General features: G+C 40.7%; 1 protein-coding gene and 1 non-coding gene across 5 annotated transcripts in view; both read left to right on the top strand.

The window, feature by feature from the left end:
- Positions 1-19,684, top strand: part of GRAMD2B (GRAM domain containing 2B) — a 119,449-nt gene that overhangs the window by 39,233 nt on the left and 60,532 nt on the right. The window contains exon 1 of one of the 4 annotated variants that reach the window (XM_005209090.5): positions 3,468-3,679. The exons of 2 other annotated variants lie outside the window; for them this stretch is intronic. In XM_005209090.5, coding sequence (XP_005209147.1) covers positions 3,597-3,679 — 83 coding nt within the window. In that variant the 5' untranslated portion in view covers positions 3,468-3,596. Of the gene's footprint in view, positions 1-3,467; positions 3,680-19,684 lie in introns of those variants that run through there. One more of the 4 variants, NM_001079579.1, reaches the window with a different exon arrangement.
- Positions 17,675-17,741, top strand: MIR2458 (microRNA mir-2458). The gene has a single exon (NR_031214.1). It is a non-coding gene; the product is annotated as a microRNA mir-2458 (primary transcript).

The raw sequence follows: 19,684 nt of genomic DNA, 5'->3' as shown, positions 1-19,684 counted from the left end.
CTGATTCCACTTTCATGAAGGCCCCAGAATGGAGAAATTCATAGTGACAGAAAATAGAATAGACGTTACCAAGGCCTGGGAGAAGGTGGGATGGAGGAATTATTGTTGAATAGATATAGTTATGTTGGGGTGATTTTTTTAAGTTTTGAGTCTAGATGGTGGTGATGGTTACATACATCATGAATGTAATGTCCCTAAATTGTACACTTACCAATGCTTAAAATATTATGTTACATACTTTAACAGCAATAAAAAAAAATTACTTAGGGGGCCGAAAAGTCATTTCTGATCTGAATCCTGCAGTGAGGGTGGCTTGAAGTACACCTGAGTTTTAATGAGAGAGTCACTACCCAGAGTTTGGGATGGTGATAACCTCCTCTATATTCTAAATCCATACCCATCCCAAGTACAATGGTGAATTAGAGAAGGGACCGGGAGCCTGAAGGCATGAGTAATATCTCCAAGCCTCTGGGTCACCCAGAGCCTTCCCCACCCTGCCCAGAGAGGCTCGTGCAGAGGAAAAAAAAAAAAAAAACAGGGAGAGAGAGGTCTGACCAAGCCAACTCAAATGGAATTTCTGTAAACTTTTTTCTTTTACTTACTTTTCAAGTGTCATGAGAGTCATTTTTGGAGCAAGAAGGTCACAAAAAGATGTTTTTGTCCTCTCAGCTACTAAACATAGAGGGAACAGGAAAACTTCGGAGAAAGGACTTTCACTTTCAAAATGTTTGAGGTTATTTAGAAGGATACGTTTTGGTTTTTTTATACACACATTGTTGACTGAAAAAAGTGCACAACCTAAAAGCTGAGAATTATATTGTATTCCATGGAATGGGAGACAGTTTCTCAGATTGCTCTGAGGCACTGTTCCAAAGAGGTAAGGGGGGAGCCAGATTATAGTTTTTGCAAAAAACAAAAACAAAGCCCTAACAACACAGGTAGTTGAACCAAAAGATTACTGTTAAAGAAAGCCAGAAACTTCAAATTAATAAATTTAGCATTTTTCTGTGTAAGGGAAGATGCAAGAATCTGGGTTTATTGAAATAATACCTTTGATGTGCACGTTACCTGTCTAGGGCCAGTATCCTGTTTTTCTCCATCGTGAATCCCCTCAGGGTGCACAGTTGTGGGTAGCTCCAGTGGCTTGTTGGCAGGCAACATTTTTCCTCCACAAATAAATGTTATGGTTGCCTATTCTTTGTAATTATTCTTAAATCTAAAATCATTTTTAAAAGAAAAATTGAAAGCAGCCCCAGAGCATAGAGTCAGTCATTTTTTTCCCAGCCATAAAGTTAAACCTCCAACAATAAGGTTTTATATTCGTTTTTCTTAATCCTAACTACTCTGTAGTAAATCAGAAATCTACCAACACATACCTTATTTGCTATTGTAGGGGAGCAAAATTTGCCATTCCGAAATGTATCCATTTGGCATGCAGATTATTTCAAGCTAAAAATAATCAAGGCTCAAAAGATTGGAGAAGAATCTTTGACCTCTCCTCTAACTGCCAAAGAAAATTTAGCTAGAAGACCTGATCCAGGAAGGGACTTGTCACTGTAGATTACTACAGTATGATACAAACTAGGCGTGTACACAGGGAGGAACCTAAGCAGAGTCTGTTTGTTAAAATTCCTCTCTGTGTTCCATTGTTTCTGTATGGCCCAGCAAACATTTTATCAAATATTTGCTCATTTTAATCTTTTTGTGAATGGCCTTCCTTCCCTTTTGTGGATAAGAATGTTGCCTGCCGTATTAGTAAACAACAGATATTACAGCCCCATCAACTGTGCACCCTGATGGGATTTAGGATGGAAAAAAGGACACTGGCCCTAGACAGTTAAGGTGGATATCAAGGAACGATTTCAATAAATACAGAGTCTTGCATCTCCCCATACATAGTCAGTTCAGTCAGTTCAGTCGCTCAGTCGTGTCCGACTCTTTGTGACCCCATGAACTGCAGCACACCAGGCCTCCCTGTCCATCACCAACTCCCGGAGTTTACCCAAACTCATGTCCATCGAGTTGGTGATGCCATCAAGTCGGTGATGCCATCCAGCCATCTCATCCTCTGTTGTCCCCTTCTCCTCCTAGAAAAGTGCTAAATTCATTAACTGAGATGTCTGTTTTTTCTTTGCATGCTAAGGCACTTCAGTTGTGTCCAACTCTTTGCCACATTATCAACTGTAGCCCGACAGGCTCCTCTGTCCATGGCATTCTCCAGGCAAGAATACTGAAGTGCATTTCCATGCCCTCCTCCAGGGGATCTTCCCCACCCAAGGATGGAAGCCACCTCTCTTATGTTTCCTGCATTGGCAGGTGGGTTCTTTACCACTAGAGCCACCTGGGAAGCTCAATTATTCTTTGATTAATAGTCATCTTTTAAGGTTTTTGTTGCCAAAACTCCTATATATCCCGGCTCTTCCCTTACTTCAATCAGCCTTTTAGTACTATCTGAAATGCTGTCTGTTGGGCTTAAGTCTGCCAAATAAAACATAATTCTCAACTTTTAGATTGGGCAGGGTTTTTTTTTTTTTTTTTTTTTTCAGTTGACACTTTGAAGTCCCAAATCCCTGCCTGCCCTATTCTCTTTTCTCAGGTGGCTCATAAGCCTCAATTGCCTGACTTGTTCTTGGGTCTCATATGTTTGGGCAGTTCCCTGAACGCAGGTAATTAAATTTGATCTTATCCTGTTAATCTATCTCACTTCAGTGTAATTCTTCAACTAGCCAGAAGAACCTAGAAGGGCAGAGGAAAGTTTTTTCTTTTCTCTTTCTACTAAATGGATGTTTAGAGTAATGCCTGGAACATGGTAGCTCTGAGTAAGTGGATGCTCCAAACACAAAACTTCAGATAGAATCAGCAAGATGGGGAAGAAGAGGCATTCGTTTCATTGGCTGGGCGCATAGTAGGCAAGTTGCTGGTGAGATTGTGATGGCTGCTTCTCCATCCGCCCCTCTACCCTCATCAACTAGGAAGGGTTAACCAGGCAACCAGCTCATATCACCTCTGCTGCACGACCGACCTATTGCTTAAGCTCTGTCAGGCAGTCCTCAAGAAGGCTACTCCCTGCTTGAATAATGTGGGCTGGGGAACAGGCCTGCCTACCCAGCGCATCCGTGCGCGATAAGCCCTATGGTTTCCCGTATCTAAGCTGGTTGCCCACTGTTCAACCTCCATAGTTACAGTCTAAATAGAAGAAAAAAAAAAGGCCCAGTTTCCTAGGAGGCTACTTATAGGGCGCCGGGTTAGGCAAATATTTCACCTGCTTGGCCAATTAGCTTCCTCTCCCAGAAAGACGAGTTCTACAGGTTTCCTTTTTCTCTTCCTCTGCCTCCTGGGTTGGGAGGAGAGGCTGTCACTTCGCTTCGACCCTCCCCTTCCCTCCCTCCCGGCTCGGCCCCTCTCGCCCGGACCAATCGCGCCTGCCCGAACGTGTCCAGGTTGGCGGCCCCCGGCGCGGGCGGCCCGGATGCACCGAGCGGCCCAGGGCGCGGGGGAGGGCGCGGAGGGCTCGCGGGGCCTGCAACCCGGACGGTGGGAGCCGGGGAAGCGGGGAGGAGGAGACGGTGTGAAGGTGCCCTCCAGACGTGGCCCTGATGACCGAACTACAGCAAGATGTGGACGACACAAAGTCTGCCAAAGTGCTCGGGAAGAGGGAGAGCAAAGTTGGCTCAGCCCAGTAAGTATCCTCCGGTGGACCCAGCCGGGGCGGGAGGACGCGCGCTGCCCAAACTTCTCCGCCAGGGGCGAGTTGGAAGTGGACACGGCTTTCTGGAGCTTTAAACGTGGACAGACTTGTGCTTGAACTCTTTCTGTGGCGCCCGGCCTCTTTTTTTGCCCCCGATTCTATAGTAGAGAAAAGGCATGGCAGAGTTTTGTGGAATGCACTGCAGCATGCATTCCCGCGGGGCTGGGAATTATTTGAGCCGAAAGCACCGTTGGTGTTTTATAAATCCCTAGGGAGGTCTGGGGCGAACTTTCAGATTTCCAAGCCGAGAAACAGCGCTTCACATTTATTCTAATTGTCTTACTTCTTAAGGACGCGTGTGCAGATGCCGCTGTCCCGTAGATGGCATCTCATCAATAGCTTCACAACGATGCGTATTTTGGCATTCTGATTCGGACGTGAGGGTGTTTTTCCCTCATCCCCTTCCCTGTTTACCCTCTAGAGACCGCAAAAATAGTGGAAAACATGAAACATGTTTTATTTCTCCCCCTCAAAGACTGCCTGCCTTTGTTGGATACTTAACACAAACTTGTTACACAGTTTTTAAAAGTGTATAAAAAGGGAGGATGCGGGGGTGGAGAAGCACAATAAAAGTATAACAAAATAAAACACAACAAATATTGAACGGTGACTGTCCTCTTAGAGGACTCTTGTGGGTAATAGGATTTGCACATTGTTTGACCTATAAACTTTTCTGGTTTAAGAAACTCAAATATTTGATCACAAGGATTGGCTTCGTGTAACATTTATCGCGTGTACTTAAAAAAAAAAAATCCAGCATTATGGTTGTTGTATGATTGTTATTCCTAAACTCTTCTTTTAAAAAGGAGAAGAATCTTTATTTGCTTATTTTCTGCATCACTCTAACATTAAGTAGGAGTAAAGTAAATATCTAAATAAGCCCAGTTTTACTTTTTATGGTACCAAGCTGTTGGGTATCTAAAATGCTTTATTGATACTAATATAAAAAGATGATACACTTTTTAATAGTAAAGATTCAATCCAAAAAAAAAAAAGAGAAAAGATTAAAAAAATCCAATCCCCATCATTCATTATTTCAGCACTTACTGGTTTTTTAAAAACACAGCCTGGTTCAACATAAAGATGTGCATTTGCAAAAGCATATTCCACCTATTTATTGAAGTTTGAGCTGACCTTTTAGAAAAAAAGAATAGCTTTTATTCACTGCTTTGATTTGTGGTTTCAAAAGTTTTGGTCACATTCTCTTCCAGTGTCTGCTTTCTTTGGCTTCTCTTACGTTTTCCCTCCATCTTCATCAACATAAACTGATGTTCTTTCCTTTCTACTGATTGAAAAAAGATGATTGAGGGAAAAATTCCTATAGGTATAACTCTCAGAACATATTCTTGTTTCCTCGCCCTCAAATAAAATCCATATTTTATACTAATAATTCAAACCCAAGAAAAAGATGAACTAGCAAATGATGTAGATTTCCTTTATACTTAATCATTCTTTTATGAACTTTACTTCCCTGAATAAGAGGTGTCACCATTTCATAGATGTCTGAGGTGGTAATGGGCACAGGGAAGACTGGAACTCTAAACTCCTAGTTCAGAATTCATCCAAAGGCAGTATTTATTTCCAGCTACATAAGGCAGAATGAGTCAAGTCTACCCCACAGATCTTAAGTTTTAAGTTGTCACATTCCTAGTCCTTTAGGTACTCAGTCAACGAGCTCATTTTGATTGATTGCAAACATCTATTATAGACTAAATGTCTGCTATTTAGACTAATTTAGTTAAACTAAAACTCTTTAGATATTGAGAAAATAATTATGTAGAATATAAGCACAACAGCACTGAAGCTCAAGGCCCCAAATGGCCAGCCCCTTCCTTTGAAGCCCATTCTATTTCACAAATTCATTTCAGTTCTATAAATATTGGAATATTTACTGTTTCTTCAATAACGGTGGGGAATACAAGAATGAATGTGATTCGGTATCCATCCTTCTGTACCTCCAAGAGTAGCGTTTAGGGGAGGCACATATGTGTATTACCATTAAACGCAAAAGAATCTATAAAAAGTTTGGCCTACAACTGAATCTTCTCCACAGTTCGGATGTTTGTCCACTTGGCAGTCCTTGGTTTATTGGGGTTTTGGTTTGCTTTTCCCAACAAAATGGTAATTCCTAGATCCATTGAAGTCACTTCTGATTCAGTCTAAGATTTTAGACACCATTTTATTCTGAGCTCTTAACCTCTTGCTTTGGTAACAGAATAAATATCATTTAAAGACATAGGTAGATATATTATCACAGTGATATTGCTGTGATGACTCCATATTTGAAGTCATGGTGACATTTTTATGCTTGGAAACTCAAGTCTAACTTCTCTGTTTTGAATTTCCTGTTTTAGATTAATTATCACTAAACTCCCAAGTTGTTGAAACCTGGGTGTCCCAAGGGACATTTTCTTCAAGAGTGTTAGAATGGCTTGCTCCCTCCCCAGTCTCTACATCTGTAACTTCACCCACAGGAGCCTCATCACCTAAGACCTTAGCCTCTTAATTAATAATAGATGCCAATTATGGAGAATGCCTGCTATGTTACAGACCACGTGCTCAAAACTTCGCATTCATTTTCATACAAATTCAGGTCGACACTATGACTATGGCCATTTTTAAGTAGTAACATTGAAACTCTGAGAAGTAACTCGGCAGGCAGAGACACAGTTAATAAGAGAACAGCTCATATTCAAGTCCAGGACTCCTCTAAGTCTAGAGCCTGAACTTGAATCTTTATCTCTGCTCCTATACTGCGGAAACTTTGATGGCCCTCTATGACCTACTCTAAGAAACAGGGTCCTCTGCCAAGATTTTAAGACCGTTGGTGATCTGGACACACATAGACCATTTCCTAATATACGTTTCCTAGTACTAGTCAGCTTGCACGGAAGCTCGCACCTATTCTGCAGCCAACAGTCACAGCAGCAGCTCTGTAATTCAGAGGTGATAACGCAGAAGAATAAGTAGTATTCAGTCGTAGTACTGAATCAAGCTTCCTCATCCTTCCTGCCTCCTCAGCTCTATTACTTTGCTCAAGCAGTGTGCTCTCTTCTTTCTCTTAAGATACTTCTGTAAATCAGCTCAAGCTTTCCTTCATTTAAAGCCTCTCCTATCACTGGCCACACTCTCCTCTTTCTTACCAGTGCTCGCTTTGTATGTATGTGGTCAGCCCAGAGACGTGAGCTGCTACTGTTATTAATTTTTATTAATAGTTAATGTTTACATAACATTTAGTATGTACAGAGTACTGCTTTGTTAACATGTATTAATTCAGACACTAGTCCAGTGTACCTTAGTTAACTGTCCCCAAATAAATTGCAAACTCCAGTCACATTTTTTTTGTATTGAATTTCTCAAAGAACTTGGCAAATAATCACTTTCAGTAACTATCTGTTGATGAACTATGAAGGCTAAGACCCATCCCACCTACTTAAGGTATGTAATATGCTTATAGCTGACTTTCAGTTTGACTATCTCAGGGGAAATTATACTTTTAATCAAATTTTCTGTCAGTAGCAGGAGAATTTTTAGATACCTTTACTTGCCTGCGGAGAAGGCAATGGCACCCCACTCCAGTACTCTTGCCTGGAAAAGCCCATGGACGGAGGAGCCTGGTGGGCTGCAGTCCATGGGGTCGCTAAGAGTCAGACAGGACTGAGCGTCTTAACTTTCACTTTTCACTTTCATGCATTGGAGAAGGAAATGGCAACCCACTCCAGTGTTCTTGCCTGGAGAATCCCAGGGACGGGGGAGCCTGGTGGGCTGCCATCTGTGGGGTCGCACAGAGTCGGACACAACTGAAGCGATTTAGCAGCCATAGCAGCAATTACTTGCCTGAGAGCTGTGGCTTATTTATTCATCTTTGTGCTAGAAGTGAGACTGCACATTTGCTTACCACCAAAATACATATTTGACTTAAAAAATAACACTCCCCCTTTTTTTAACCAAGAATTGGTAGTTTTCGCTACATATTTCTTTTTGAGAGCCTAGTTTTTCTCTGCTTTATCTTTTTCATTCTTGATTTCTTTCATGTTCACAATACATAGATATTTCTAACATAGACTAACTTTTTTAGATACACTTTTATGTCTTAAAGTCTCTGATGGATCTAAGTTACTTTTAATGAATTTCAAAAAGTATCTAAAACTAATACAGAATTCTGGGCAGTTGATTCATATTTCAAATAATGAATTATATCACATATATACTTGTGATACAATTTGGTTTTTTTAATACTAATTTTTTTAGTACACAGCTGTTGATTTATTTTTGGCTGCACTGGGTCTTTGTAGCTGCAGGCTTTCTCTAGTTATGGCGTGCAGGGGCTGCTCCCTAGTTGCAATGTGCAGGCTTCTCATTGCAGTAGTGGGTTCTCTCGTTGCAGAGCACAGGCTCTAAAGCAGTGGGCTTAGCTGTGCCTTGGCATGCCCACACGAGCAGGGATCTAACCTGTGTCCCCTGCATTGACAGGTGAATTCTTAAATATTGGACCGCCAGGGAATTCCCTGCAGTTTGAATTTTAAACATGTAAGCTTTAATACCTTAGGACATAATAATTCTAGAAATTTATTCAGTTTCTTATACGTGGAGAAAGAGAAGGTAAATGAAAGAAAAAGTGAATTTGCTCAGTCGTGTCCGACTCTTTTCGACCCTGTGGACTGTAGCCTACCAGGCTCCTCCATCCATGGGATTCTCCAGGCGAGAATACTGGAGTGGGTTGCCGTTTCCTTCTCCAGGGGATCTTCCCCACCCAGGAATTGAACCTGGATCTCCCGCATTGCAGGAAGACTCTTTAACCTCTGAGCCACCAGGGAAGTATGCAATACAAGCATTTTTACCTTAAAAGGAAGTTCTCTGGGATTATCAAGAAATAATAATTATTTGCGACATATACTTTAAATAGTGAATTCAAGTAAAAATAAATTACCTGTAGTGAAGGTATTTATCTTCCAATTACATTGTCCTTGTGGGTACTTGACAAACAGAAGGGTTGCAGTTGGGGCTTGATCTTGCATTGGAAGCAAGAGGAGTAAAGATGAATACTTATTGAATGTAGCTTGATTTCTTAGTGCTTTCTTAACTCCAGACTTTGAAAGTGCCTATTTAGTAAGAAAATCTCTATAATTATCTGTATATTATATATCTTCCCATAGGTGTGTATATTTTTTTTCTTTTTTAATTCTAATTTTCAGGTAACTCTGACAGGATATCCATGGTACTTTTTAATATAAACTTCTGGATAAGAGGAAAAAATTATAACATATTAGAAAATATTTAAATTATATTAAGGTACAGTGCTTAATTGAGGAGTTTGAAAAAATGGAGAAAAATAAACAGTGTTTTAGTTTGAACTGTTTTGAAAAGAAATTTAATGACCCAAATCAGCTCCATGGCTAAATGTCATTAGAAATTGCTAATTTGTCAAGGCAGTACAGAAAAAGATTAAGAACGCAGGCTCTAGAAAACGAGGATTTGAAATATGACTTTCTTGTCTTCTACGAATGTGACCCTGGAGGTGTTACTTAGCACCTCCAAGCTTTGTTATATAAAGAATAATAAAGTCAGCTGTGGGAATTCCCTGGCAGTCCGTGGTTAGAACTCCAAGCTTCCACTGCCCCAGAGCACGGGTTCAGTCCTTGGTCGGAAATCCAGCAAACCCCATGGCACGACAAAAAATAAATAAAGTCAGCTGTTTCATATAGGTTTACTTTGAGGTTTAACTGGGAAACGTCAGAAACTCATTTCACCTAGTTCCTGAAATGGTTGTGAGTAAGTGAGTGAAGTCGCTCCGTCGTGTCCAGCTGTTTGCGACCCTGTGGACTGTGGCCCACCAGCCTCCTCCGTCCATGGGATTCTCCTGAAATGGTTAGTGTTCCAGAAACCATGTGGTAGTGCTTGCTGTTGAAGGTCTGGGACATGCTGTGGGGTGGGGAAGAAGCGTGACATAAAATGTACTTAAACAAAATAGTCAAAATTCAAAAGACCTAGTTCTAACAGTCACAGGTGCCAGTCCTGTTAAGTAAGCCTCTGTTCCATCAACTAGACTTATCTGGCACTCATGATAGCCACTAAACATTTCCACGAATCCAACTTGGCAGCTTGGTCGTTAATTTATGCTAAAAGGATCCCACGCCATAACTCTTCAGTGGCCTGCAAGCTCATTTCCATGTTGCTTACTGATTTGGTGTTCTCCCATCTACTATCAGGGCTTCCCAGATGGCTCGGGGTAAAAAATTCCGCCTGCCAATGAAGGATACACAATAGACGCGGTTTGATCCCTGGGTTAAGAAGATTCCTTGGAGAAGGAAATGGAAACCCACGCCAATATTCTTGCCATGGCGTCACAGAATTGGACAAGACTGAGTGCACACACACGCACACAGCTATTATCAGTGCATTTCTCTCTGACCCGTTGATTATACATCCTGCGTCCTGGTTCTGAGCTTTTCTGCATGGCTCCTCATCTTTTTTCCTTTGATAAGCAATATTAATAGATTTATTATTATAGGACGCTTGTAAGAGATGCTGGTGGGGAAGCTCTGCCTCATGGCTCCTCATCTTTAAACTGCTGAGTTGTTTCCATTAGCTAAATTTTCAGTAGACTTGTCCTTCAGCATCTTCCTAATTCTTTAAGTGCCCAGCTTTAGGCATTTTACACGTTTTCAAGTGCCATAAAGCACAGGTCCTCAGGAGAAACTCCTCCACCACCACTTGAGTGACTTAAAGTGACTTCTTACTCCTTAAAGAAAAGAGGGTATTTTTATCTATGCCTAAATTTGATTATTTACCCTTAGAAGAGAAGCAGAACCAACTTAAACTCCAGTCCCTAATTTATTAATAAACTAATTCATATGTTCTCATTGGTCACTCCACACATACTAGAGGTTCCCACATTCACGATGGGACACGATGACCAAAGATGCTGGTGATTTTTAACAGCTTTATTGAGGCATATTTTACACATCATAAAATTTACCTGTGTCAAGTAGACAATTCAGTGACTTGTAATAACTTGACTGAGTGGTGCGCCATCACTATAACCAGGTTTTAGAACATTTTCACACACTTCCCCTTTAAGAGCCATTGGGCCCATTTATACTAACTACCATTAGCACGACATAAATTGTAGTTTTAAAAATAGTTAAAGTTCATCCCCAGCCCCACTATTTTCTGTCTCTCTAAATTTCCTGTTTCTGAGCTTTTCATACAAATAGAGTCACATGTAATTTGTGACCTCTCGTGTCTGCTTCTTTCACTTAATATCATGTTTTTGAGGTTCATCCATGAAGTAGCATGTGTCAGTGGCCCATTCCTTTTCGTTCCCGAATAGTATTCCACTGTGTGGATAGACCATTTGTCTGTATGTCCACCTGTTCATGAACATAATGTGTAATGCTGCCTTGAATACTTGTGTGAAAGTCTTTCTGTGGATATATGTTTTCATTTCTCTCAAGCATGTACCTAGAAATGTGATTACTGGATCATATTGTAACTCTGTGTTTTAACTTTTTGAGGAACTGGCAGACTACTGAAGCAGCTACACCATGTTACATGCCCACTAGCAGTGTATGAGGGCCCGTGGTTAGATGTAAGAGAAAGTGCTTCCACATAGCAGGGGAACAAGACTGTAAGCACCTTAAAGATATGTCAGTACCTTACACTTAATAACATAACAGGTATCTGTTGCATTGTTAACTGAGTGACATTAATACTTACGATTTTGAAAACTTACCCCAAACGACAGTGTTAAAAAGTTAACTCAGGCTGTCATACTTGGGACCTGTTTTTGCAATCTCTTAAAATTTTGCAGGTAACATTTATTACTGGATTATTTTTAATGATGAAATTTACAAAGAAGAGATTTTTAAACAAGACTATAGCGTTCCCCCATATGTGCTAACATATTTAAAAGCTAAAAAATTAAAACAGTATAGATAGGTATAAAATGAAAAGTGAAAGTATTCCTCCTCTCTTCTACTTGACAGTTCCTGTTCCTTGTCTCAAAGGTAACCACTTGCCAAGAGTTCAGGTTTTGTTCTTTTTTTTTTTTTTAATAATGTATTTTGTTTATTTATTTGGCTGTGCTGCTGGCTCTTATTTGCGGCACTTGAGATCACTGATCGTTTCGGCATGCAAGATCTTGTAGTTGCAACATACAGGCTCTCTTTTTTAGTTGGGGCCTCAGAATCTTTAGTTTCAGCATGTGGGATCTAATTCCTTGACCAGGGATCGAACCTGTTCCCCTTGCACTGGAAACATGGAGTCTTATCCTCTGGACCACCAGAGAAGTCCCTTTGGATTTTGTTCTTATGCTATTGTCATTTAAAGCCAGAGTCAAGTTTTTTTGTTGATTTTTCTTTTTCTTTAGAATAGCCACCTCCCAGTATGACTCTTAAGTGTGCTGTACTTGGCACAATGAAGCACCTCATGAGGTTGTCAGGAGGATTAAGTGTGATCCTACAGTATCTGGACTGTACACCGTAAGAGAGCTCAATAAACAGCAGCCATTATTCTCATGAGCAACTTTTCCCAAACTTCTTTGCAGAATAATTAATTATCTAGGTGACCTGGGCTTCTCTGGTGGCTCAGAGGTAAAGAACCCGCCTGCCAATGCAGGAGACACAGGTTCCATCCCTGGGTTGGGAAGATCCCCTGGAGAAGGAAATGGCACCCTACTCCAGTATTTTTGCCTGGGAAATCCCATGGACAGAAGAACCTGGCAGGCTACAATCCATGAGGTCGAAAAGAGTCAGACACAGCTTAGTGACTGAGCGTGAGCAAGATGACATACAGAGTTTAAATATTGATGAATAAATAAATCCATGAGAACAGAGGTTTGCCTTAGCCAGGTAGACTTGGAGTGTTAGATGGAAGAGTTGATGTCCTACTGACCTATCCTCAAGTTACCAGTTCATCTTCTAATCTTTTCTTTGCCTCTGTCCTACCTGGATGAGCCTAGAAAGACTTCTGGTCAAATGAAGCAGCAAGAAATCTGGACTACCTCGTGAACAACTAGATAAAAGTCACAGTAGTGACGAGACAAGAGCAGAGCAGAGACCAGAAATGGAGAAATGGAAATGTGACATTGGAGGCAATGAGTAAGCAGATGGGGAGAGAATAGAAGAGCTTTAGAAAGACGAGAGGAAGATTGAGTCATACTGAAAAGATGAAAAAACAAATGGTACTTCACCACTGACCTGTCTAATCTCCCCCTTCTCTCCTGAAAGATGCTCCTCCTTGTCTCTCCCGGTGCTGTTCTGTGTCTTGTCACTGAAGCTGGGTGGCTGACATGCCTCTCCTTCCCTAATGGAGATGCTAATCTCTGTACAAGTGTTGGTGTTTTCTTAAAGTCTGTGTATGTCAGGTTTATGATTATATCCATGTTTATTACCTTCTAGATTTTTCAAATTGTGTCTTGCATCCTGTTCAATGAGTTAAAAAATGGGAAGAACTCAGAATACTCTAATTTTTGTGTCTTTTACTGTTAAGGATTATTATCTGAAAACAGTTATCTTATGATCCTACAGATTATTTTGAAACATCTAATGTGTAGAGCTATAAAAGCTGCATTGTGAGTTGAGTTGCCATGTCAACAGTGAAGGAAAACTATTCATCATGACAAGTTTTATTATCACTGTACTGTTTCTGTAATTCATAGGAAAATGGTTCCTCATTTGATCTTAACAACTTAAATGTTTGTATAACATGTAAGGTGGTCCTCTGAGAGCCTATGCAAACTGTCAAGAATGTTTTTTCCCCTCCCTCTTCCCCTTCCGCTCATCTGAAGTTGAACTAGTTTTGACATGAACCTGGTAGATAGCTTATATTTTTTCCTGATTTGATCAGAATCTTTTCTGAAATTGTTATATACAAAGAATCACAACACATTTTCTAAATTCAAATTCTGAAATCACCACATGTCATACTTCTCAACAGAACCTGAGATGAGAGAATAATAAATGGTATATGAGCCAGGAGAAAGGCAATATTTTAACAGTTGATAAGGACCAGAGAGATTTGCTCATGTTGTCAGCTGACATTTATTAAGGAGTTCTGTGTATTGGGCACTGTGCTGTGTCATGGCAGTCACCAAGATGAAGATGGGGCCTTTCCCCATACAAAAAAGAGTAAAGGAAAGGAATATTTTTTTTTTGAGATTTCTTTCAAAGAAGAAACTAGGTAGCTCCAGAAAATGTATATCAAATATAGCAGCTGATATATTTAGATGAGATGAGATAATATTATTGTTATATGCTAGATCCTTTTCAAAGTACTTGTATATATATACATGTACAATGGAAGGGACAGTTACCATCACATTTTTATGCATAACAGAGACACAGTGACTTGCCCAAGTTTATAATAGCTGTTGAAATGTTGGAGCCAGAATTCAAATATAGGCAGTCTAATCTGAGCCAGGCTCCTAAAATCATTAATTCTACAGGCTCACTAGAGTTGGGAAGAGCAAAAAATGCAGAAGACAAAGTGGCTTCCATTAGGTATCTGTGCAGCCCAGTTTAGATTTGTTAACTTTTATAGGTCTGCTTTCTCAACTATAAAACCAAGACTCATTTCCTTTCTTTCTCATTTCCTTCCTTTCTACAGTTCTAACACTGAAAGGATTTCTAATGGTCTTTTAGAGGACAGAGTAGAGAGAGCACCTGTAGCTGCCAGGTGGGAGCCAGTGCTCTGTGTACTGTCAGACACAGGTGCCTTTCTGGATTCTTTTGTCTCTATCTGAGCTCAGACCTGACTATGTAGACCTGAAACTTTATTGTTTCAGTTCCAGCTTCACATGGTGATTTGCATAGCAGTCATTCAGATTCCGATTTTTAAAAACCATGCTTAGGTTCTTCTTTGCAGAAGTACATAGTGTTTCTGTGAAGTAATGTGACCGATTTTGTTTTTAAAACCATGTGAATTTTTTTAAATAATTGCCGAAGGGACCAAGAACTTTTGTAAAAATTCTGCAATTGCACAGAATCTTTTTGAAATTTTTGTGAAGTTACTTTCAGAGCCTGGAGCTCATTCTTTGAATAGTCATAAGGTTGGCAAATCCTCTTTCTTTGAAAATGAATTCAACTTTGGGAAACAGCCTGAAACCAAATTTGGTGAATAAGAATAGTTTAAACACCTTTAAACCAGTCTATGGATAAGATCATTTTTGATCCAAAAAGATGTGACTATAAAATAATAAGTCGGAATTTCTGATGAGACTTACAAACCAATTTCTACACCCAATTTAGGCTTATGACTTTGTAACCTCATTATGAAAACAGTAAAATGTTCTACTTACTGTTCTGTTCTAAAATCTTCTTCAGTGTATATAGACAGTGACGTAAGCAAAAGGCTCAGCTATCACAATCATCTTGTTCTCTCTTCTGCTTCGTTACACACTGTGGGAATTTGTATACACATTATATTTTCTCAGGTCCACTCCCCATATCCTCAGTTTATACCAGATGGACTTTCCCACTGGTGTATTCAAGGCATGACTCATGCCTTTCCCATATGATAGCAATCAATTAGCTATGAAGCTTGTGAGGCTTTCCATTTTTCTGTTCTTGTTTTTTTCCCATTCTAATTACCTGCTAGTTAATATCTGTGAGCCGACTGGTCTACTACCTACCAGTCCTGGAGCCTACTTAAAAACAAGCATATTTTGTTATTCCCTTTTCTTGCTTTTGAGTTGGAATGGATTCCTTATCATAGCATATCTCAGATCTGATTTGAATCTCGTGTTGTTTGGTAACTTCTATGTAACATATCTCTACTCTTCTCTAATTCAGTGTAATTAAGCAAGCATTTCTTTTTTTTTTTTAATTTTAATTGGAGGCTAATTACTTTACAATATTGTGGTGGCTTTTGCCGTACATGCACATGAATCAGCCATGGGTGTACATGTGTTCCCTATCCTGAAACCCTCCCCCACCTCCCTCCCCATCCCATCCCTCAGGGCCATCCCAGTGCACCAGCCCTGAGCACCCTGCCTCATGCATCGAACCTGGACTGGCGATCTGTTTTACATATGATAATATACATGTTTCAGTGCTATTCTCTCAAATCATCCCACCCTTACTTTCTCCCACGGAGTCCAACAGTCTGTTCTTTACATCTGTGTCTCTTTTGCTCTCTCGCATATAGGGTCATCATTACCATCTTTCTAAATTCCATATATATGTGTTAATATACTGTATTGGTGTTTTTCTTTCTGACTTATTACACTCTGTATAATAGGCTCCAGTTTCATCTACCTTATTAGAAATGATTCAAATGCATTCTTTTTAATAGCTGAGTAATATTCCATTGTGTATATGTACCACAGCTTTCTTATCCATTCGTCTGCTGATGGACATCTAGGTTGCTTCCATGTCCTGGCTATTGTAAACAGTGCTGCGATGAACGTTGGGGTACACATGTCTCTTTCAATTCTGGTTTCCTCGGTGTGTATGCCTAGCAGTGGGATTGCTGGGTCGTATGGCAGTTTTATTTCCAGTTTTTTAAGGAATCTCCACACTGTTCTCCATAGTGGCTGTACTAGTTTGCATTCCCACCAATAGTGTAAGAGGGTTCCTTTTTCTCCACACCCTTTCCAGCATTTATTGTTTGTAGACTTTTTGATAGCAGCCATTCTGACCGGCGTGAGATGGGACCTCGTTCTTAATCATGTACTCTGTGCTGGGAATGCATGACTGAGAGAGATGTAGACAGTGCATCTGAGTGAGAGTTTTAGGAGCTCTCAGTCTGGTGAGAGGAGCGTGGAACACACATACACACACACATACACACACCCCACACACACAAGCAATATTATGTGATAAAAATTCCGCAATAATTCTCAAATGCTAATAGAAATGGTATAGCTCATTACCTCCACACAGCTCCCTTAGAGACTTTGAGTGTCATGTGCCAGACATAGATTCGTCAAGGAATTGGGGGCACCACAGTAAGGAGACTTCCATCTCTCTTCTACGCCTGGCTTCTGAAAAGTTTGCGGGTTTTGTTTCTGGCCTTTTTTTTTTTTTTTTGAGGTGAGCTGAGCTAAGTGCTGGTGTCTAAAATGCAGCTGATGGGTAAGAAAGAATTTGTCCTCAGCTAAGGGAAAAATTATTCCAGGCGAGGGGTGAGCAAGGGCAGGCTTGGAAGTTCAAATGTGTGTTTTCGATGAATCCTTAGGGTCTGCTGTGGCTGGGCTGTTGACTGGTCGGGGCAGGAAAGCAGAACTGGGGAGGACCTGGAGCCCCCATTTACCAATAGAATTCCCCTGCTTGGCTCTCTGTGCTTCGCTTCTGGCTTTGGCTATACTGTTGATTCTTTGAACTTTGGGGAAGCTGTTTTCTTTGGTCTTCAATTAACTCCTCTATAAAGAGAGAGGGCTGAGTGACCTGATTTGTTCAATCCCTTCCAACCTGAAGAGTATGAGTTCTTTGAAGAAACTGCCCTACTTCTCTGCGCTCTTCTGGAGCCTTTATGTGAAGAATTCTATCAGACTGAACACGCTGAGGAAAGTGTTTTGAATAAGAATAGAATCCTCGCTTTCTTACTTGGTTTGGCCTCTTTTTTTTTTTCCTTCTTTTTGGTTAACTTATACTTGGCTAAGGCAGACTGCCGCTGAAACATACCTCAAGTCCCTCCCACATATTTATAGATACACATCAGCATCCATGTCGGTTTTGGACAACACTGGCTTGCCCTTTGGCTACAGGTGACAGGACCACAATGCCTTCTGAACAACTTGTAGTAGAAAGGTCTAAGCAAGTAACAATGTAAAACCTATATAACACAAACGGGGAGCAAATTCATTACCAGTGGCACTGCAGGTTTCTCTGGTCTACTTCAAATCTGAAAGTAATCATATATAGCACTTGAATACAAAAGACAATTTAAAGTTAAAAAGCCCTTTCCTCGGATACGAAGTCGAGGATACTAGCTTATCCTTTCCAATTAGTAAGTATTAACAGCATTTTAATTGGAAAGAGTAAGCTGGTGTCATTGACTTGGTATCTGAGTCAGGAAGATCCCTTGGAGAAGGGAATGGCAACCCACTCCTGTATTCTTGCCTGAGAATTCCATGGACAGAGGAGCTTGGCGGGCTACAGTCCATGGGGTCCCAGAGTCGGAGACAACTGACTAACACACACACACACACACACACACACACACACACACACACAGCAGTTTAACACACTTTGTATCCTTTAAAGTACTTTTATTTGTAGCAGTAGTTGGAATTTAGCACAGTTTTTGTGTTAAGTGCTTGACACTATCGTCAAGCACTATAGTGTGTTATAGGAATATTAGGATATAGTAGATGTGGACCTTGCCCTCAAGAACATCACAGCAGATTTCACTATAACTTGAGCAGTATCTTACCATGACGCTAAATACCAACTTCAGCCTATTGTGATAAATAAGAATATTGTACGGGCATTTTAAGAGAATAGTGGAGAACCAACCAGCCCAGTGCAGGGATTGTATAAAAGCCTTCTTAGAAGAAATGGTGATACCCAAATTTTGAAGGAGGAATAGGAGTTAGTTAGCTAAAAAAAAAAAATTAGAGAGATCATTTATTCCAAACAGAATAGCCTAGATGAATGCAGAGTAATGTGAAACAGTCTGGTGATTATGGGGAACTAATATTACTAGAACATAAAATATATATTCAGTGGCAGTACCTGGGCAGACACAATGGACTGAAGGAAGGTCACAGAGGATGACCTTGTATGCCATGAGAAGGAGCTTGGACTTACCTATAAGACATGGGAGTCACTGAAAGGTTCACACAGGTATGTGATAAAGTCAAGTTTTAGTTTTTCAGGTCCAGTAGCAAGGTTTAAAGTAGACTTGATGGAGAACAAAATAGGAAGCAAGGATTAGCTGTCTGTGAAACAATCCAAATGAGATTGATTTAGTAGGAAAATGGGAGAACAGGTTTGAGAAATGTCAAGGAGATAAAATCGGAAGAACCAGGTGATGGATTGGATTGACAGAAGAAGGAAGGTAGAGAGACTCTTATCTTCTTTCTGCATGAAGGCTGCATGGATTGTGATGCTGTTAATTAAGCCATGGAACATAGGAAAAGAGAGATTGGGGTGGAGGTTTGTTCTGTAATAAATATATTTGGTCTTTATCCCCAGTTTCTGGCATAGAGTCCCAGAATTGGAATTTCCTGATAGGAAGGAGTGTCTCTTGTTATTCATAATGATGCGTTTTGATCACACCTGAGTTTATGCTAATGAGATGGTTTAGGGCAGTACACCTAGATAGCCTCAGGGTGGGGCTGGCCACCAGCAAGGCCAGGTGATTAGAGGTTGGGAGCTTTTGGCCCCATCCCTGGCCTCCTGGGAGGGGAGGGCACCAAGAGATTAAGTAGTATAATAAGATTTGATGCACTTGATTGGTGAATGAACACATCAAGATACTAGAAGGGCAGTGCACCGGAGAGAACATGAAAAGTCCACACACCCCCATACCCTGCCTTATGCAACTCTTCCATCTGGCTATCCTTGAGTCGTCTTGCATAATAAAGTAGTAAATGTAAGTTAAGCATTCCCCTGGGGTCTATGAGCCATTCTAGCAAAGTATCAAACCGAATGGGGGAGGAGAGAGGTAGCTTGGAAACCTCTGATTTATAGCCACTTGGCCTGGGACTTGCAGCTGACATCTGAAGCAGAGGCAGTCAAGTCCTTAACCTATGAGATTGGATCCAACTGTGGGCCATTAGTGCCAGAATTGAACTGGACTGTTGGATATCCAGTTGGTATCTGGAGAATCAGAGAATTGGCTGTTGGTGTCAGAAAATACCCCAGAAGGTCAGAGCTGGGACACAGAGCTGGGAAATGCCAGCATAGAAGTGATAGTTAAAATCCAGTGGGTGGAATTTCCCAGTGGATGGAATGGATGGAATTTCCCAGTGGAGCAAAGAGGACCAAA

The sequence above is a fragment of the Bos taurus genome, chromosome 7, assembly GCF_002263795.3.
Source record: "Bos taurus isolate L1 Dominette 01449 registration number 42190680 breed Hereford chromosome 7, ARS-UCD2.0, whole genome shotgun sequence".
NCBI classification, from domain to species: domain Eukaryota; kingdom Metazoa; phylum Chordata; class Mammalia; order Artiodactyla; family Bovidae; genus Bos; species Bos taurus.
Note: the sequence above shows the minus strand (reverse complement) of the source record. Positions and strands in the feature narration are given on the sequence as shown.